The 22,273-nt window shown below is 38.0% G+C and overlaps 1 protein-coding gene and 2 non-coding genes across 4 annotated transcripts; 2 read left to right on the top strand and 1 right to left on the bottom strand.

The window, feature by feature from the left end:
* Positions 1 to 1,212: 1,212 nt before the first annotated feature.
* On the bottom strand, positions 1,213 to 16,514 carry mettl22 (methyltransferase like 22). Of its 2 annotated transcripts, none has more exons than XM_026354611.1 (12): positions 16,419 to 16,514; positions 15,287 to 15,451; positions 14,314 to 14,488; positions 12,917 to 13,059; positions 12,736 to 12,776; positions 12,462 to 12,606; positions 11,166 to 11,237; positions 8,381 to 8,434; positions 7,831 to 7,911; positions 5,133 to 5,235; positions 2,416 to 2,584; positions 1,213 to 1,582 (listed from the first exon to the last, which is right to left on the bottom strand). In XM_026354611.1, exons 2-12 carry the CDS (start codon positions 15,390 to 15,392, stop codon positions 1,508 to 1,510), a joined length of 1,164 nt encoding a protein of 387 aa, XP_026210396.1. In that variant the 5' UTR covers positions 15,393 to 15,451; positions 16,419 to 16,514; the 3' UTR covers positions 1,213 to 1,507. The 2 variants fall into 2 exon arrangements, with proteins under 2 accessions (XP_026210396.1, XP_026210479.1); XM_026354694.1 differs by having other exon boundaries at positions 12,917 to 13,060; positions 14,318 to 14,488.
* Positions 16,515 to 17,641: 1,127 nt separating this feature from the next.
* trnal-uag lies at positions 17,642 to 17,723 on the top strand. Its single transcript has one exon. It is a non-coding gene; the product is annotated as a tRNA-Leu (tRNA).
* A 629-nt stretch (positions 17,724 to 18,352) lies between these two features.
* On the top strand, positions 18,353 to 18,424 carry trnam-cau. The gene has a single exon. It is a non-coding gene; the product is annotated as a tRNA-Met (tRNA).
* The last annotated feature ends 3,849 nt before the right edge of the window (positions 18,425 to 22,273 follow it).

The raw sequence follows: 22,273 nt of genomic DNA, 5'->3' as shown, positions 1-22,273 counted from the left end.
TGGACACATCAGTGTTGATCTCCATGGGCCTGGACAGAACATCTAGTCCTAGTTATACAGACCAGACAGCTCCGCAGGGATTTGCCCAAAATCAACCAGAAGATGTGATGATGGGGGTGGGGGTGCATACTGGAGAACACACTCAGAAAAAAACAACGTGTCATGGTGGTTTCCACAAAACAGATAGCATAAAGTAGATTTCATGCCATGTACAGTGCTACTTTTAGTGTTGCATTGTGGAATACATTTAGTGCACTGTATATATTGATATGCAACTTCCTCCTTGCATAGTTTAGATTGCATTTCTGGAAGAAGAAGCAGCAGCAGCAGCAGACTACAGCAGATGAGGGTTTTTCTTACAATGCTGCTTGAGTGGTCAAAGGTCACACGATTTCAACATTGCCAAATGTGCAATAAGATTTCCCCCATGTCTTGTGGATTGTGCAAGAGTTTTTTTTTTTTGCAGTCTTATACTTGTTATTGTCACTTCTCTTTATTGTTCATTAGAATGCTGTATTGAGAATAAGGGTGCTTATTACATTACTATGTTCATGACCAGTGGAAATGTGGCTTGGAGTTTGCCTTGTCAAACATTCAAATAATTAACTAATTAAGATATTAAGACAGAGATGAAAGAATCACATCATTTTTAGTATTAACTAACAAGTAACTACATGTTGGATATTTAGTAAAATGTAGAACACACATAAGCACTGTCAGAGATAATGCAGATTAATTAATATTTAACTCAACAGTAAACAGCAAAGCTGAGTTCACATCCATTCCCTACAGTAATTATCTGCTCACAACTACAGTGTCACAAAATATGTGAATACAAAGTGGCTTAAACGTTGGTCACCCCTTTAGATTCCAATACATGATCTGTGTGCAGAAGCACTTAGATGACAATGAATTATTTAAGACATGAATGTAATGAATGCAAGAGATTGAAATAAATCAAGGTAGTTTAAGTGGATTATATTGTGCAAAAAACAAACACCTGAATGCACCAAGAAGAAAGTGTTTTTTGGAACTATTTGTTTTTTTTTTCAACTGTGACGCAAAAATAATGCAATTTATTTAAATATTTACTGATGTGCTTTCCTTGTCAAATGTATCTATTAAAAAAACATCTTGTTCTAATGATGCAAAGATTCATAATAACAAACTGTAGCTTTAATATTTACACTAAAACACACTCATGTACAATGGTCAAATAAAGGATAAAGTTTTATTTCACATTGTTTTTAATCAGACATACTGTACAAACACCAAGGGCATCAGCTCTAGCTGACTTTCCACTACCAAGTTAAAGTATTTCAATCCTGCTATTAAATTATGCAATAAATAAATACATGTTTAAAACCCTCTGGTGTTTTGAGTTAAAATGTCTGTCTCTATCTCTAATACACTAAACTGTATCATTTTACATTTCACATGTCAAACCTTCATGTAAGGACAATATCACAGTGTGGGCATAGTGGCGTTCACACTGCTGGGATGTGAGTTAAGATGGTCTCAGCTCTGCATCAGATCGGATTTGGACAGATGGAAGCGGAGTGGCCGTCACCTTCCACAGTTCCTGCACAAAGTGATAATGATATATAATAATTAAAACATTACATTAAATTCTCTTCGGGGAAATTGCATCCTCTACACAAGGTCAACCTTAACTGTGTAAGAGTGGGCAAGAACAGTAAAGCCAGTGATTTACTGTGATTAGACCATTTAATAACAATAACAATAAGGTTTAATTACAACCCTGAGTCATGTCTGGATCCATAGTTTGTTGTTCATTTACATAATGACTTAAGTGTTAATGCTATGGTAATGTTTTTAATCCTCATTGATGCTCTAAGAAATTATTTTAATGTAAGCTATGTATGACTGTACTGTAAAGAGGGATGAAAGTTTTTTTATGCCCAGAGTTGTGTTCCATGTTGTGTTCCATCAAAGAGAGGCCACAACCTCTCAGAGGTCATTCTCACCTCTGCTGAATTCAATAAAATAAAAGGATGGAAGTATGAGAAGGGCAACGTACTTAAAGTACATTGAGATACAGTACAGTAAGCTCAGTAAGAAAATTATTGAGATGGAAGGTTTATGTTTCACAGTTTCTGTGAGTTTTTCACACATTTATGTCACATATCTGCTGAAAAAAAACATTCACAATTTAAGTAATATAGTTTTTTTGCACACCTGAAGGACTTCATGTTTTACTGGCACTGTCAGTGTGCAACTTCCACCCAAAAAATACAATGTCTACATAGCATGTGTTCACACACAGTGGTGCTGCATATTGTTTTTCTATGTTTAATAAATAAGCTGCATTCAGGTTCTACATTACAATTAGGTTTGGCATAACACTTTAGGTTTGTTCTACATTATTATGATGTGTGTAGGCATTTCCCTTACCAGATGCTCTATGCGTTCATACAGAAAAAACTGTGCAAAGTTACAAGGGAGCTTTTCCACACTAAAGCTGCATCGTCCGTCCACCAGGTCCTGAATTTGAGACAGACACTGGCTGAAGTGGTCGTAAGCCTCACAGGAAATGTCCATGTGTCGCAAGGTGAAGTTCATCCTTGTAAGACAAAAAGACAAAAACATTTCTCAATTATTCATTAACTAAAATAACAGAGGAATGTACTTCTGATGATTGGCAACAATATATCTAACTGAAAGATATTCGGTCACATTAAGAAATTCAATGGTCCACAGTAACATTGCAATCAATACATCACTAACAGATACAGACATTTCAATATATTTTCATTATTCCACTTTTTATTTGCTTACATCTATGTCTATGTCTATGTCCAGGACCAGACAAAGCCCTGTAGATGACTTTTTCCATAAAAGGAGCCTAAATCCACGAACACTACAGATAACTGCTGAGCTTTCTAACAGCATCCTACAGATGATTGTGTGATTATGTCATATGATTGATTATATTGCACACACCCTTTACTTGAATTGAAATTTTGTTACTAAAAAGTATCATTATTATTTTGCTGTTGAATTGCTAAGTGTATATTAGCCTCACTCTGAACAATACTTGATACTGTCGTTCCCTTAAAAAAAAAGCTAGTGAATCAGAGGAAGTTAGCTTCATGTTAAAAATCATAAATCCGTAGCTTAAAGCAGACATCACGTAAGCTGGAAAAGAGGTGGCGTTTTCCAATTTAAATGAATATTGCCTAGTCTGGAAAGATAGTTTAATAATATATAAAAAAAAAGCCCTCTGTACAGCTAGAACCACTTTTTACTCCTCATTAATAGAGGTAAATAAGAACAACCCCCAATTAATTTCAGTAATTAATTCATCTAAACCATCAACATATCTCTTGGACACCATCCCGTTAGACTCCTCAAGGATGTCTTTAATCAGCACGTCCATATTAGATCAGATCAATCTATCATTACAAATAGGCTACGTACCACAGGCTTTTAAGGTTGCTGTAGTCTAATCCCTACTCAAAAAAGCCTACTCTGGACTCATGGGTCGAATTATAGACCAATATCCAATCTGCCCTTTATCTCTAAAATTCTTGAAAAGGTAGTTTGTAAGCAATTATGTGGTCACCTGCGCAGCAATAACTTGTATGAAAATTTCCGGTCATGATTTGTGTGTACTAAATCACATGCAAACCTGATAGCACAAGCAAAAAAACAGCATGAGCTGATCTAAGGGTGTGCAATGAGGTCTTTGAAATGAATGTGGATTTTGCACCTTTGCCTTTATAAACATGCAAAGTGAAGCATTTTTGCCAGTGCAGAAAATACAGGCAGGAAAAGATGCAAATAGGCCGGCAGTGTGTTTTATCAAGCCTGAAAGCGATTTGTGGTGGTTGAGAATGCGTCTGCATTCAATACCTTTGAAAGGCAGGTGCAGTCTGCTTGTGCATAGCAGGCTGCTGTTAGGAGACTAAGAAGAAATTAAATAAACAAATAATGTGAAGTGGTTACCACTTATACTAATATATTTGGAATTATTAAGACAAACTATAAACATTTACATAAAAAAATATCAATATAAAAATATAACATCTGTCTAATGATCCTATCTTAGAGCGCTTGGGTAATCTATGTGCTACAGTATACCCTCCATCCCCAAAATGAGTCACTGTCTCCCCTCAATCACAGGCCAAGAATTTAGTGCTGATCTTTTATTAATTACAGCTCATCATAATGCCTTAACATTTAACATATACACAGAACTTTAGATCTTTCCCTCTGACAAACAAAGTCCTATTACTTTCTGTGCACCCAGGATGCACTAAATGATGATGCAGTTGTTGATTTCCTGAGAGTCAAAGGAGTGATTTTTCCGTAAAATGTTGAGATTCCTTTGGTGTAGCTCATCAAAGTGATTATTAATCTCTCCCACTTTAATTTATCTAGATAAAATTTCCCTCTTGCCACTACGCTGGTCACTCACCAGATTCTCCGTGACAGTCACCAGTGAAACATGCAAAATCCTCATCTAAATACAACAGCCTCCATCATGTTTGAACCTTTTGTCAATCACTCTGTTTTTCTTAGTAGATTGTCCACAAAACGTGCAATATTCAAGATTGTGCACATAATTTAGAACTTATTAAGTAAATCAGTGCCTAAGTATAGAATTTTGATATTAAGACTTTTTGAGTTGAATTGTTATGCTGCCAGTTTGCTTCTACATAACTGCTTGTTGGGTGGTCAGCTAACTTTGGAAACCCCCACTGCCCATGGTTTCTAATGCTAATTTGGAGGGGTTTTAAACAACCACAACTTAATCTGATCAATGGTCCAACAATCATACCCACTTCATGATATGATTGGGTTGCAGGGTTTGGGTACAAGGTTTCTACCTGTATACCAGCTCACTCATTTCCATTCTTACCACTACATTTTCTGTCACTTGTCCTGTTGTGGCTGTTTAGATCTGGGGCTCATTTATGAAACATGCATACATACAGTTTTGTTTAAACTATATGTACTAATGTTTCTGCACTCAAATGCAGTTACATTTATAATAATTTTTGCTTTAGAACTTTTTTTAGACATTTGTGTAATACCACATATTATACAGAATAGCACTGTATATAGTACATGCTTAACAAACAGTGAACTTTACATTCTGTCCTTACCTTTTCTCTAAGGAGATAAAGATTGTGCAGGTGTGAGTAAAGTTACTGCAGAGTCGGTAGAGTGTTCGGAAAAGGCCATCAGTCAGATCATCATCATAGCAAACTGTTGACACAAATAACAAACCTAAATGTTAATTCTGCTTGTTTCTCCATCTGTGCATGTCCACTGCACATATCTGCGATTTATAATGTTAAGATAAAAGATGCAAGTGATATGAGGTCCTTCTTCTTAGAAGACAATGCACCAACAGCCAAGTGGTACCTAGTACCGGTACTTTCATCTTCCATCTTTCCATCTTCTTCTGTAGGACTTGCCTTACCCTTTGGAGGTACTTAGTGGTTGCCGTTTTCCTTGCGGCCCCTTCGTGGTTACCATTTGCCTGTGAGATTCCAAGGTATTTGTAGCTATCCTCAACATCTGCTATCTTGCCTTCTAGTAGTTCTATCCCCTCAGTTCTGACTACCTTTCCTCTCCTTGCTACCATCTGACCACACTTATTATCCATGTGTGAGGCCTTGAGTCATAGGCTTTCTTGTAGTCAATCCAGACAGTGCACAAGTTGGTATGTCTGGTCTTACAGTTTCTGGTGACTGCTTTGTCTACCAGTAGCTGATGCTTTGCTCCCCTATGTTACTACCAATTCCTTTCTATGGGCTGGCTGTCACATACCAAAGTGTCCTTGGGCAAAATACCCCAAGTTGCCCCCGGTGAGTCAGGTCAGCTGCATAGCAGCTCTGCCATCGGTGTGTGCTTGTGTGTGTGTAAATGAGATGCAGTGTAAAGCGCTTTGAATACCAGCTAGGTAGAAAAGCGCTATATAAGTGCAGACCATTTACCATTTTCTGGGCACAGCTCATGTATTGATCCATGTGCCTGCTCATCTTAGCTGCTATGATGCCTGACAGGAGCTTCCATGTTGTGCAGAGGCAGGTTATTGGGCGGTAGTTGGATTGGACTACCCTTCTTCTGGGGGTCCTTCAGGATCAGGACTGTCTGGCCTTCTGTTAGCCATTCAGGGTGGGTTCCATCCACTAGTAGATTGTTCATTTATGCCGGCAGACGCTCATGGAGTGAGGTTAGCTTCTTTAGCCAGTAGGCTTGGATCATGTCAGGACCTGGTGCTGTCGAGTTCTTCATACCCGAGACCCTCTCTTGGATGTCTTGTTCTCTTGAAACGTTGCTGTGGTCTGCTTTCAAGTCCACCTTCTTAAGCACTTGGTTTTTCTTCATGATGCCTTTCTGTAGTTCTGATAGTTGGCTAACTTCTGTCCGTGTTGCCTTGACTCCATGGAGGATACTGCACCTTATGGCTTGTGTTGATCTTATAGCCAAGTACCTCAAGAATCACGGTTGCTGTGCTGTACATCAGCTGATTGGTCTTGGTGATGGTCAGAGTTGGTACTTTAAGAAGGTACTTCACTTATTCTTGGTAACCGGCCTCAGGGGCTCCAGGTGTCCCATATACACACACACACACACACACACACACACACACACACACACACACACACACACACACACACACACACACACACACACACACACACACACACACACACACACACACACACACACACAGAACTTTTATCAATTAACTTAATTAGTTGTGAGATGAGACCCGGTATATTGAGCATAACAACATTTTTCCACTTTTACATTCACCCTGTCCTAACATTTTTTAAGATGTCTGTGACGATTTTCAGTCGTCCAGGTAAAATTATCTGGAAGTTGTGTCATGGGAACTGGATTTCCTTCTCAGGGAGTTCTTCCTTGCCACCGTCGCCCTCGGCTTGCTCATCCGGGACACTCAGGGACAATCCGATTATTATGATTCATACACATTCACTGTTCATGTACTGTTCTTTGGTTTGTGACAATGTCACTTGTAAAAAGCGCTATACAAATAAAATTGAATTGAATTGAATTGAATTGAAAGTGTGTCCAACCTGGTGCAGGTGTGAACTGGTCCTGAACTTTCTGGGAATTGGTGAAAGGTCAGCATAATAAATAGGAGACAGGTTGTGTCTAAGGATTCCACCTGAGTGAGGGGGTGTTGATTTACACATTTACAAACTTCCCCCACACCTTTTTCAAACCACTTGTCTTCTTTGTCCAATCTGCAAACCTCATTGTCCTAGAAAGAGTGTCCTTCATCCTTAAGATGAAGGTATACAGCTGATTCAGGTCCTGAGGTGTTACTCCTCCTGTGCCGTGCCATCCTCCTGTGTAGCAGCTGTTTGGTTTCTCCAATGTACAGCTCAAAGCATACCACCACATACTGCCTTGCAAGTGCAAAACAACACCCCCTCATTTAACAGAGGTGGAGATGGAGGTGGAGGACTTAGACACTCTGTCTGAAGATAGTTGGTTAGAGCCAACTATCTTCAGACTGAAAAAGCAACTTGGATGAGTAGTGAAACGTTTCAACTTAACAAGTCCCTTTGCCATGACTCAACTTCCAGATTTTTTGAAGATGTGCTGTTGCCATCAAATTTCAAATTCCCACCTCTGAGAGAGGACTCTAGATTAGTACTTTAGCTAGTTAATCTTTGTTAATTTAGCTAGTTGATTTGTTGAGGTGAAGTTAATTTTGTTAACTATTAACTAAGTTTTGTATTGCTATTTTATAGCACAGAATAATAAATATTTGCCATGTTCATTTTTCTTCGCTTTGTGTTGATAAGATTATTTACCTACCATCAGCAGCAATGATGAAACTGGTGTTATCATATATATCTGCTACTTCCTCTTCTGTCCAGCTAAAATCCACATCAGCATCTATAAAAACCAGACAAATTGAAAGACAGTTTCTATGGTTAGAAGACTTGTTTGATTCTTTATCAGCAAATTGCAAACCCAAGCTGAAGAAAGAGGCATTGGAAGGTCTTCTAAGACTTTGTGCCTTTAATGGCTGAGAAATAGATTAGTAATGGATTCATTGTTGAGACGGTTGTCATTTGTCCTAATTCGGAATTACATGTCATATTATTGTGTGATGGCTTTAATATACATATGTATATAGAAATTATGTAAAGGAACAATGCTCCAAACACACATTTCACATTTCATGACCAGTTTATGTATAAAACCAGGACACTGTGAACCATTTACTTACTTTTTGCCACTAAATATAGTTAATTTAGATCACGTAATTGACTGGACTGTCTAGATGTTGCATGTGTGTGATACCTTTTCACACAGATGAAGTTGTGTTGGCCAAAGAAAAATGTTAGCCTGGGTGTGTTACCTGTACAAAGGTCATTCTTGAGCCAATCCAACTGTCTGACTCTCACCTCACCACCTGATTGTAGTAAAAACAAATAATATGCGTTAAGCTTTAGAGTAACAAATAAATGAAAGCTGCTGAAAGTTACAATATATTTAAGAGAAAGAAATTTCCAAAAATCTAATCCATAAATATGTACTCAATTAATTGTAATACAATTGAATGCAACATGCTACTGTGTCAGAAATAGGTGTGATAAATAAGCAGTGAAATAAATTAACTTCATCATTGTAGCAAATAGGATAGACTCGACCAAACTTACACAGCAGCGAACAAGAGGGCAGGGTGAAGATGAAAATACGTACGTTAGAGGTTGTGGTGATTAATACATACTGTCTCATCCAATTACATCACTGATCACAGAGCCTCATAACACCAACAGCTAAAAAAAATGCAAGAATGAGGAGATTGCTAGTCTACGAGTCAAACAGAACAACGCCTTTCAGAAGTAAATTAGTGTATAGCTGGAGCCGTTGAGAGCACCTCTCCACCAGATACAGTTCCAAAAAAAAACTTTGTGAACCTTTTGGAATTTCATGGTTTTCTCTAACCTCAACCAAACGTTTCCTGTAGTTGCAGATCAGACCTGCACAACGATCTGGAGTAATTTTGGACCACTCCTCTTCACAAAACTGTTTCAGTGTAGCAATATTCTTGGGATGTCTGGTGTGAATCTCTCTCTTAAGGTCATGACACAGCATTTCAATCGGGTTGAGGTCAGGACTCTGACTGGGCCACTTCAGAAGGTGTATTTTGTTCTGCTGAAGCAGTCCTTTGTTGAATTACTTGTATGCTTTGGATCATTGTCCTTTTGCATCACCCATCCTCTGTGGAGCTTCAGTTGGCAGACAGATGGTCTTACGTTTTCCTGCAAAATGCCTTGATAAACTCTGGAATTCATTTTTCCATCAATGACAACAACCCGTACAGGCTCTGAGGCAGCAAAGCAACCCCAAACCATGATGCTCCCTCCACCATGTTTTACAATGGGGATGAGGTTTTGATGTTGGTGTGCTGTGCCTTTTTTTCTACACACATAGTGTTGTGTGTTTTTTCCAAACAACTCAATTTTGGTTTGATTTTGTTTTTGCCAGTAGTGCTGTGGAACATCCAGGTGCTGTTTTGCAAACTTAAAACATGCTGCAATATTTTTTTTGGACAGCAATGGCTTCCTCCGTGGTGTCCTCCCATGTACTCCATTCTTGTTTGATGTTTTCCTTATTGTAGATGTGTCAACAAAAATGTAAGCAGCATTCTGCTCTGTGCTCTTGCAGTCATCTTTACAGGACGACCACACCTAGGGAGAGTGGCAACAGTGCTGAACCTTCTCCATTTGTAGACAGTCTGTCTTACCATGGACAACTGAACATCAAGGCTTTGGGAGATACTTGTGTAACCCTTTCCAGCTTCATGCAAGTCAACAATTCTTGATCGTAGGTCTTCTGAGAGCTCTTTTCTGCGAGGCATGGTTCACATCAAGCAGTGCTTCTTGAAAGCAGTAAACCCAAAACTGGTGTGTGTTTTTAAAGGGCAGGACAGCTTTCAGCAACACATCCAATATCATCACACTGATTGGACTCAAGGTTGGGTCACTCCTGGCTCCAATTAGCTCTTAGAGAAGTCATTAGGCTAGGGGTTCACATACTTTTTCCACTCTGCACTGTGAATGTTTACATGTTATGTTCATAAAAACATGAAAACATATAATGTTTGTGTACTATTATTTTAAGCAGACTGTGTTTTTGTATTGTTGTGAGTTAGATGAAGATCGGAGCACATTTTACATTTTTTTAAATTATTTTTAATTAATGCAGAAAACCATGAAATTTCAAAAGGTTCACAAAATTTTTCTTGCCACTGTATGTCAAACAGACCCTAATCCATTACTGCTGTACCTTTGTTGGAAGAGTTTAGTTAAAACATTCTTTTTGACAAACCAACTATAATTGTAGTTATAACTGATGCTGCTCCACTGGTTTAGACACATCTCTTTTCAGCACAAACTCTCTCCTTCCTGTCTCATTTGAAAAAACCTTCACCTATTGGCTCCTCCTATCTTCATATTGTGGTGGCATACAGAGCAAAATGATGTCCAAATATATACGGTACACAGCTGACTGTATATTATGATTAACAATTAAGAAGTAGGTGTCTGAACACAAACTGGAAATGCTGATTCATTCTTTTTATTTTTAGCAGATTAACTAACTAGATATTTAATAATAACACTGAACTACTGTAATGCCTTGTACTTACATCTCCAAAAAAACCTCTAAAACAATTATAACTTATTCAGGACACTGCACCAGGAAACTCACTAAAACAAGAATAACAAGGAAAACTGAAAAAACAGACCCCCCCCTCCAGATACCTGCACTGGCTCCCAATCAGTTTTACAATTACTTTCAAGATTATTTTACTTGTTCTTCAATTGGTCACCGTTTTTTGTCTTTACTACTAATTCCTTATAAACCTGCTGGAGCCCTCAGAATATCTGGGACCAGTCTTCAGTCAGCACTAAGCATGAAGAAGATTTCGCTTTCAAGTTATAATAAGTTTATCATTGGAATTACCTGAAAAAAAAGTTTCATTTTTATTCTTAATTTAACCTTTGGCAAATATTTTTGTCAGTTTATATATTTTATACATGTGAATACATGTTCCGTTGCCCTATGTGTGCCTATTAAATGTGCTATTTAAATAAAGTTGCCTTGAATAAGCAGTAATTCTTTGCGGGTCGTCTCACCTGCTGGCTCCATCATGTGCCTGTTTAATGTCACATTTCTCTTGGACATACTTAGAAGATCATCTCCCACATCTGTAAAACAAATTGGGGTTTTCAGAAATGAAGACAAACTATCTGGGCTCATACACTTCCAAATTCCAGAGGAGCATGCGTAATGATTAGGTGCACTGAATTTAGAATTCATTGTCCAGTACAACAAGATTAAAGATGCTGTCCTTTAGATGCAATGATAAGAATAACTGATGAATACAAGACATGTATAAAACTTACAGACAGTACATATTCTGTATATATTGCATGATTAAAATTGTACTTGAGCCCCATATTCATATTGCAGATGAGTAAAATACATATACTTTGTGATAACATAACATATTACTAATAAACTTGCACAGTATATCACTTAATTTACATTGTTTAGTGCCACTATTGCTTTTGCATGTAGCTGTTATTGGAACAATGAGGATGAAGAACTCTGTGTTCTGTTTAGGAGGAGCTTGTCCCCATATTGACCATTTATTGACAGGAGCACCATTCTAAGGCCCATCTGACTGCAGTTTAACCAGAATTTTGGATATCTGCCTCTGCATGTTCCTCCAACATGTTGCATAAAAAGACACCGTTTCTGCTTCTGTGATTGTGAATGGAAAAAGCAAAACCGAAGACCAAATACACAAAGACAGACTAGAATTACTGCATTGCAGTTGTATTCCTCCGCCAACAAGTGAAGTTGTAGTTTACATTCATGGCTGTCCAGATTTACTTTAAAATAATCTAGTTTATCCATGAGTCCATACACTTCCTAGCATAGACGTCCTCAAGGTGAACTTGAGATAAGCTACTCACAAAAAATGTGACACACATACATATGACTGTAAAAGTTATTTGAAAACATGATGCCTTCAGCCGTAGCGCTCACTGGTGTGGAGGCAAAGAAAAGTAACAGTACCAGAGTGTTAGAGCAAGGCAGCCATTCATGCTACCATCTTGACATCACTTGTTACGTAAAAAACATTGCTGTTTGAGGATCAGAGCTAATAAACGACACAAACACTAAGCCTACCTACTTCACTATACTGTAGAGTATATCTTGTCTGAAATAAACCAGTGAGTTTTCTGTCAATGAACATGGGAGATCTCTATTGGACAATCTCAATTTGACCTTTAACTGTAACTTTCAAAGTTCAAATTCGATCACTGTATTCACACAATTCTCTGTTGTTTCATTCAAATTAAGAAAAACAGTAACTGCAGATTGGGAGTCTTAACCACGATATCTGCTAGATGGCATTATACCTGTGCAGTAGACTGTTTTGGCTACAGTTGCCATGACAATGCTGGTTAAGCCTGTCCCTGCGCCCAGCTCTAGGACTGTAGCTCCTCTGAACATGACTGGCTCAGAGAGGATGAAGTCAGCTAAGAGGAAGGCCCCTCGCCACACCTGAGCACAGCAGACACCATCCTTTAATGGCTTCTTAACATCAGATACATTTACAGAAATACCGCACAGATCAGAGTCAAGATGAAATAATCAGAAAGTGTGATGAGAGCTGAGCTACATTTTACTGACCTGCTTGCCAACATCCTCCAGGGGTGTGGCCATAGTGTGCTCTGTAAATGGATTGAAGTCATACATTAATACTTTGATTTTTTACTTGCATTGTACCTTATTTAAAAGTTGTACTGGATAAAAGCATCTGCCAAATGACTAAATGTGTAAATATATATGTAATAGAAATCGAGATTCTTACCAATCCTTATGATGTCTTTGAAGCACTCATCAGCTTCTTCTTTCGTATTCTCATCTTCTAGCTCCAGTTCAGTGCTGGACTGTTTGAGAATGATGGGACAGGCCATATCTCGGCTGCTGCCTTCTGTAGGGGTTTTCCTTGGCCTGGGAAATAAAAATCAGGCACACTACCAGTCAAATACTTGGACAGGCCCTTTTCTTTAGTGGTCATCCTTATATATTTGTATCATTTTTTATATATTCTACACTAATACTGGAGACTTACAAACTACAAAAAAGCAAGTATGCAATTATATAGTAAATAAAAAGTGTTAAACAACAGAGAATATGTTTTACTTTCTTTTTTACTTTTGCTTTGATGTGAGCTTTGCACACTCATTCTCTCAGTCAGCCTCATGAGGTCATCACCTGGAATGGTTTTCCAGCAATTTTAAGGGAGTTCCCAGTTTAGTAGTTGCCCTCAGTGTGTCAAATCTAAATCTAGCAACTTTGGACAATCTAAAACATAGTAAAGTAATAAATACATTTCATACTGGTGTTCAGTAATGTGCAATGTTAAAAATAATAAAAAAAAAACAACTGAAGGAAAATATCTTATCATCCTGCACTGCCATTCTTCATATGTCCTAACCCTTTGGATGTGAGATTTATTATGCAAAGAATTAAAGCACTGTGTCACAAAGAGTGTATAATATAAATTAAGATAAAGAATGCAGTGAATTGTCACATGTGAAGGTGTACACAGACATGATAACATCTAGAAAACTGAAGAAAACTAAACCTGAAAAAAGGTGTTTAATTTTACTGTAGGACATGCTATGTGCTGCCTGAAACTACAACAAAGTGTAGGAAATATGACAAACTAGCTGAAACTCAGATATTAGGGATACAGAAGGACAGTCACTCTAAACACTGAAGTAAATCTTTGTCCTAAAAATCTGTCTGAGCTGAAACGAAAGAACAGTCCAAAGGTCCTCCTTAATATTGTGCACGTCTAATACACAGCAGCAGGAGGAAGCAGTTGATTGAGGTTATGGCTACCAAAGGTGGTTGAACTTTTACAAATGCACTAGTTTAATGGGTTTGTTCAGTAATGAGTAATGAAGTTAATGACTGCGATTTATCCGCTTAGAAATATTGTGTTCATTGACACTTGTAATTTGGTGAAGGTCAGATTACATTTCATGACTAATTTATGCAGAAAACCAAGAATTACGAAGAGTTCACTTAGTTTGTCTTGCAGTGTTATATAAGCTAATGTACATTTCATGTATTGCATCTCTGCATGTTTCTATGTGGTATGTATTATGTAATAATGGTCATAGTCTGGTTGCAGATTTGATGTGTAATGGCAAACACCATCACAGAGCAGCCCTGCATGTATGAGTTTTTCCATACCGATGTGTGATGTTAAGGTCTCCATCCTCATCCAAGAATGGTTCCAAATTTCCGTTTCCACCTTCCTCTCCATCTTTTCCTTGAAAGACATTTCTGTCTTTTTCCCCGTCTTTCTTTGATTCACTGTCATCATTCCTTTCAGGATCAGACAGTATCTTAAATTTGGTAATGAAGACTGGATGGAGGAATATAGCAAAGTTAGAACAATTCTGCAACAATTCTCCAAATCCATAGAGCCATGGTACCTTGGCTTTTGATTTGTTTTTTTCATTTTTTGATGTCTGGATATTTCAAAACACAGACCTACACACTGTATTGTCTCTGAATGCAGAAGCAAGATTGTGGTCACCAGTTTGCTCACTGAACCGCAGAATTAAATTTGGGTGGATAAGTGAAAAGCCATTAACTTCTTAATGCTGATCTTTAGCCTATGAAAAAATTACAATGGGGTATGTCAGTATAGATTCTCAGTCATCCAGGTGAGGTTATCTGGAAGAATCTGAAGAAGCTACTTTAACCTGACAAGAAAGTCCACCTGACAAGACTTGTAGATCACAGTATAGTGACAAATGTCTGTCTCAGTCCAAACTGACATATTCATGTCATGATTTATCTCAGTTCAATAATAATAATAATTTTGTTTCAGTCAACAAATAGACAAATCATTGCTGCTCTACTGAACTATTAAAATGAGCTCAATGAATTTGTAAAAATTACTAACATGACATCAATGAAAGTTTTAATTTGGAGAATATGACTTAACTGAACATGAGATAATGCAATCAGCTGATATGCCTGGCTCTATTTTTAACTACATCTTAACCTGAAACCCTTGAAAGCCAAAGATGTGCTGTTTATGAAACTGGTGCTAGACTAAGGTTTCCAAATGAAACATATTGCATGTGGAATTTAACCACCCCTATACACAAAACTTAATACCCGGTCTAAAATTAACCAAAGCATTCTTACATACCAGGCTGTCCAACATGGTTGAGATGAGTCATGAGGTGGCGTGCATTGGGCAGGAGCATGTGAACATCTGACAGCACAGTATCATAATGAAATGTGATCTGGTCCATGGCTGATTTTTCATGATCTTATGAGAATAGTAGCGCACCCCAGTCACCTGCTACAATACCTGATGAGTAAAACACAGAGGTTGACATTTAATGTATTTTCTAATTTATGATAAAATACAGAGAGGCAATGCAGAAAAACTAGATATGTTGGACACCGCTGGTCTAAAGCACATTAAGAAGTTAAGAAATGTCCCAACGTATCACACCTCAATCCTACCAGTAGTGACCCTAGCAAAAACTACAAACTAGTTAAAACAGTCAGAAAAGATGAGGAGGGAAAAAATGTCAGTGGCCTACACCTACAAAACCATTCCTGCTTTTTGGGACAAAAACAAGAACTTGAACCTACAAATGAACAGACCCCTAGGTTCTCACACTCAGCATTTTACTCATGTCATTGAAATATATTCAAGATCAACCAATCTTTACACCTTTTAAAACAATGTTACATTCCGTTTTTGTTTTTTGTTTTTGTTCTTTTCTATATGTTTTTTAAATCACTCTTGGGCTTCTTAAGCTAACTTAGGAGCATTTTGAAAAGTTTCTAACAATGTTTGTGAATCTGAGCCTTGGTGTGGAACAAACACAGCAGCTGGTAAATGAACGCTTTCTGTACCTACAGCTGCTTTATCATCATCAGTGTACATCAGTATTTATTAGTTCATTGGAGTTCTCAAGAGTTCTCTGGCAGATAAATGTAATGGAGTCAAATGTGTTGTGATAGGGAAATGTGATATACATACCTAGTAACTCTGCTATGACTATGATTGTAAATGATGCATGTTCTGAATGTAGCTTCATTTGTAAAGGGAGATGAGTGCATCACATGAGAACTCTTGTTAAATTAAATTAAATAAGGTAAACACAAATACTGGTTGATTCCTAGGTGAGGACTGATATCGCTTGATTATTCGATTGAAAACTTTATCATTATACCTCCACTGCGACAAGTTAAAACACTATCCATACGCTGAAAAAAGACGTTAACCATTAACGCTGAACTCAAACATTTCTAAAGCAACCTACCACGACAGCTAAGACAGGTCCGGAGAACAAACGACACGACTCATCGTGCAAACGACAGCTGCAGGACACACACACCCATCATTCACCCACCATGGAGCCGCGGGTCCAGCTTCCAAACGGGTCCGGAATGCAAACGTGAACATGTTTGTTCCGCCATGAACAAAAATTGAACTGCACTGCAAAAGCTACCATGTAAATAAAAACAAACGATACATAATTATTCTATTCATACGCTACTATGCAGATATAATATTTATTTCAAGCATAACGTTAAACATGCAAGGACACATGTCAAATGTATAAACTGGGCATCATGAGTCCATTGATTGCATTTTTAAACAAAAAGGAGGAAAGAGAAGACGAAAAGAAAAAGGAAAGATCAACATAGTCAACATTTAATAGTACATTTTGAGGATAAAGTCAAAATGCCTGCAAAAAAGCAAACCAAACAGCCAAAAAAAATTCAAAATGTGGAAATTAAAGTGAAAATAACAGCACAATCTATGCTGAATAAGATTCACTTTATTAAAAAGAAAGGCATGCATTCTCCATGGCATCGTTTTGATAAGCTACTGCAATGTCACATTTATTCCATGAGCAGGCAGACAACATCAATCTCTGACTGACAAATGACTTTCTGACTTGTACACTTCCGAATTTGCAAAAAAATAAATAAAGCGTTTTCAAAAGTGTGGATTCAAATCCCACTGCTGTCAATGCACTTGAAGGTTTCCTACAGGAATAAGGTTATTTTCAGTGTGCGTTTGGCTTTTATCTGTATTGTCATTATTGAGTGTTCTGTTTTTCATTTGTATTGGAGCGCTGTTCACTAAACTGAAGAAGTGATCTGCACATGTGGCCTATCTGCTCAGGGCCGGGAAGTTACATGCAGTTTAGCACTGTAGGTAGGTGTAGACAGCGGCAGCACCAGCGGGGAACTATTCACGCATTTTCTTACGGGGTTTGTGGATGTTGGTAGGATATGAAAGGTTATCCATGAGTACGCAGACTAGGTCCTGATGGTCTCTGACAACAGAATTTCTTGCTCGTACACTTCCAAATTTGCACAAAATAAATAGGGCTTGTGTTTGCACATGAACCCTTAGTAAGAGAGTTTATCAGTGTGGTCCTTTTTTCTGCAAGTCCAATTAAAGTAAGGTTCACTCTTCAGAAACGTTTATAGAAACATCACACGCCTAAGAAAAAGAAAAATTAACTCTTGAGGTAGTGTGGCCGAGTGGTCTAAGGCGCTGGATTTAGGCTCCAGTCTCAATTGAGGCGTGGGTTCAAATCCCACCACTGCCATTTTCCGTACTTGTAAGAGACAACAGTAGGTGGTAATCTCAGTGAGGCTGCTGACCGAGTTATGTGGACGCTCAGTTCCTGTGCTGTGGGACCGCTGAGCAGAAAAGCACTGCTTGGGATCCCTTCCTGCATGGCATAGGCATAACCAGATGCCGTTTAGTGGCAGAGAACAATGGGCGAGAGGGAACGTAGACATGAATTAGGCTATTCAGGTAAGAAGGTGCTGTTGCACTAATTGAAGTACTGTATGTCAACCTTGTGGGCAGGGATACATGCCTCTGCTAGAATACCAAGTGAATATTGGACCATTGTAGTCAGGGCATCGCAACCATGCCCTGCTAGTAAAGGAGGCCCTTCGAAGGAGTCTCTGTGCCATCTCTGCGATGCCCATCTGTGTCTTACTGGCCAAGTCTTAACACATGTAAACATGTGTGTATACAATGTCCTTGGTAAGACAATCTACCAATGTCATAATCTCTCCTCCTTTCTGCAGTACCACTGAACTGAAAGCATACTCTCAAGGCGCTTGATGTGGGTGAGATCCCAGAATGGTGGGAGATGGGTGGCCGTTTAAAGCACACCGCTGCCTTTTCCAGTTATGTGGAATATCTGTCTGCTGTACAAATGTGAGCAGAGTGGCGCAGCGGAAGCGTGCTGGGCCCATAACCCAGAGGTCGATGGATCGAAACCATCCTCTGCTAACGGGGCCGGTTGTTAATCTGCATCATTTGTAACGTGTGTGGTGAAGGATCTTCACATGTGTTTTGCCAAGATCTTCAGCATTTCCTACCAGGCATAGATAGTCAGGGATTCTTTTTTTATGAGATGAGTTACATTTATCCACCAATTTCCTGCTCTTGACAGTGTTTTCATACAGGTAAAGATTTCACGGGACGGTCACGCTCATGTGAATGAGGTAGCGGGACACAGAAAACTGTAACAATTAGAGGAAGAAACCTCCAGCAGAACCAGGCTCATGGTGGGCAGCCATCTGCATCAACTGATTGGGATGAGTGGAAATAGGAGAGAGAATAGAACAGCAGGCAACAAAAACATTGGGCAGGTCAACTGGATTCTTGAGCTGAACAGCTCCAGGCCAAGCATACCTGCAGAAAAGTATAAAGAGAGGGAGACAGAGAGAAGAATGCACAACTATGGGAGAGAGAAGACACAAATTTAATGACAAGCAATGGTGGCATTTGAATAGATAGAGGAGAAAGAAGAGAGGAGAGGAACTCAGTAGAGGTCCCCCAGCAGACTAACCAATAGCAGCAAAACTAAGAGATGGTCCAGAGTCACCTGATCCATCTCTAACTATAAGCTTTATAAAAAAGGAAAGTTTTAAGTTTAGTCTGTGTCCCAAACCTGAACTGGGAGCTGGTTCCACAGGAGAGGAGCTTGGTAGTTAAAGGCGCTGCCTCCCATTCTACATTTGGAAACTCTAGGAACCACAAGTAAACCTGCAGCCTGAGAACGGAGAGTTCTGCTTGGAGTTTGATTATTATGTGATTTATAAGTGAGGAGAAGAATTTTAAATTAAATTCTGGATTTTACAGGGAGCCAATGGAGAGAAGCTAACGTAGGAGAAATATGATCTATCTTGCTAATTTCAGTCAGAACTCTGGCTGCAGCATTTTGGATTAACTGGAGGCTTTTTAATGAGTTATTGGGACATCCTATTAATGAATTAATTATAATAGTCCAGTCTGGAAGTAACAAATGCATGGACCAGTTTTTCAGAATCACTTTGGGACAGGATGAATTATTCACTTTTAGAACTAATTCAATATAGGTTATAGCATAGTCGTCATCTTTAAGGTTCTCATCTTCGTCAGTGACCTGTCGGTACATAGTCTTAGCTATGGCAGCATCTTTCAACCTTTGCATTAGTATGTGGAGGCACACATTCACATACTGCCACAAGAGCGGCCACCAATGCAATAGAGAATAGAAGAGAAGAGATTAGACTGCGCCATCCCCCACACAGTTACTCAAACAAGGAGGTGAAAGGATTGTATACCTCTGAATTCTTAGGTTGTTCTTCAGACAGTGTAGTCAGGTCTTAAAAGGCTTAAGTAAAGCTGCTGTCTGGTGCTGTGTTGTTAGGTTTGAACGTACAGTTTGAAACACTCTAGAGACACCTCCCTTTTCTGTTAACAACATGTCCAATACCTTTTGGTTCTGCTACAACATTAATGATGTTGGAGCCAATGATCTGCTGTTCCTTTGACCATATGGGTTTGTAGCCTTATACATATCAGGAACACCTCGAGGGACCCCTATAGCAGCTATTTACACGCAGTCATCAACTGCAGCAACTGAGCCAGTGCCTTTGCTGAGAACACTTGGAATGTCATCAACAGCTGGATTAAGACACATGATCCCTACAAGTCATGTGGGAGTTTGGGTCTCAGTTTCTTTTTTTCACACAGCTGCCATACATCTAACCTGTTTACTGTTTGGTTCACAAACCACAAGGAATTACAGGGGAGATATTCTGAGGTGATGGTAATGGTTTCATTAGAAGACACTAATTAGCACCATGTGTATAGTAGAGTAAAATTCAACTCCTGGGGAAAGAAGTCTGGTTCTCTGGAAATGCTGAGGTTTTAAACAATGAAAGCATACCTTTTAGAACCTGTCTGAAGAGGGAAGTGACAAGACTGGTCTTGATGCTGTACATGCAACACAAGTGGATAGATTACCTTCTTGAACAGTATACTATAGAACAAAAATCAACCTGGGAACCATATCTCCCTGTCCATGCATTTATCATCACTGACCCTTTCCTTGTATATTTTGTTTCCCACTCCTGTCCCATCGCCCTCTTCATAATATGTTGTTTTTCTGTACTATTAGTCTGTTTTCTTGCAGTTACATTCTCATGCCACAATATGAATATAAAAATCAACAAAGTATCAATAAGTATCAATAAACAATATTAATAACAGTATCAGTTATTTTAACCTTTAACTTTGAAGTGGCACAGGTGGATAAGTCACAGGGGAGTCAAATGTAAGTTTAAGTTTTAGTTTCATATTAATTATCTATAGTTTCCACTAATCCTACAGACTATGGATGATAGGCACAATGATTTCTATTTTATTATCTGTAACATCAAGATGTTAGCTTATAAATATTTCTACACATTTTGAGACTTATCTCTATCTTATCAGACAAAATATTAAAATGTATTTAATTTAATTAGAAAAGGTGTTTTGGTCATTAACTCTGAAGATTATATTTTGCACCAACAATACATGCTAAACAAAATATTTTTAGTCATTTAGTAAAATTCCATTTAGCCGTTTAGTAGAATACCTGATTTATCATATGTACGACCCCTACTGTTGAGGCATGGCTCAAAATTGGATTTAGAGAAGGATGGATTTGTTTTCTGATCACAAGCAGATGCTGTCAGGGTTTTTCCCCTGCATCTTGTTTAAATCAGTTTTCTTGTTCAGTCTTGGGAGAATTATCTTGCTTATTTTGTACTAATTTAACCTGAATCTCTAGGTTTTATATTTCCAAGCTAGTTCAATTACAGGTTAGGTTGTATGGACAGAAATTATAAACATTATTTCTTTTACTTTAAGATTGTAACTTAAAATGATGTGGTTAATCAAACAATTTCTTAGTGTTCACTCAGCTCATTAAATTGAGTTGCTAAAATACATATCTAATTAGAATATTAGTAGATTTGTCAGCATGCATTTTTCAAGATAATGATCTTAAAAAACTGTCATTGTAGAACTGTGTCTTTAGTACACACATATATTAAATCACAGTTGTTTACTTTCACACCAGTTTAAACTATAGGGACCATGATAGAGGTGGGTGCCAAATTCAGTCCCTACCCTAGTACTTATAATTTTTAAAAGTGCTTGGTCCAGCTTAACATGATAGTCATATATTTATTTTTGTATGTTAGATGCATTACCATGGTTGCTCTATTCAGTTTTAAGCATTTCTTCAGTATAGATAACAAAACTAGGTGCATTTTCAATATTAGGTAAAACTGACTGGTATCAATACAACAGATTGTCCAAATAAAATTTCATTTTTAAGTCAGAGCAACCACCTTACTTGTTCGATTAACAGTGAAGTACAAATGAAGCACTTAGCAATGCTTTTATGATGCCAGCAAGGGTATTTTGCTTTCACATAGTTTAAAACTTAAAAAAAAAAAAAAAATCTGCCTTAATGTTGTTCATAATTCACAAATTAACTTAAATGTATAATGAAAAAAATGAGTGAGTGGGTTTATTTACATTTTGGGTAAACCAATGGAGACTAATAATAATTAAATGCAGTGTTGAGGCAGTTATCGTCAGTTAACATCTACATGGATATTAAAGTCACCCACTATAATGACTTTATTTGCACTATGAACTAAATGAAATGTAAAATCTGAGAATTCAATTAAAAACTCAGAGTAAGGACGGTACACAATAACAAACAGATTGTTTTTTTGACATTTCCAATTTGGATCAGAGAGGCTAAGAATGAGGCTCTCAAATGAATTCAAACAATGTTTAGGTCTGGGGTTG

This window comes from Anabas testudineus, chromosome 8, assembly GCF_900324465.2.
Source record: "Anabas testudineus chromosome 8, fAnaTes1.2, whole genome shotgun sequence".
Taxonomy (NCBI): Eukaryota; Metazoa; Chordata; class Actinopteri; order Anabantiformes; family Anabantidae; genus Anabas; species Anabas testudineus.
This window is presented reverse-complemented; position numbering and strand designations above follow the sequence as displayed.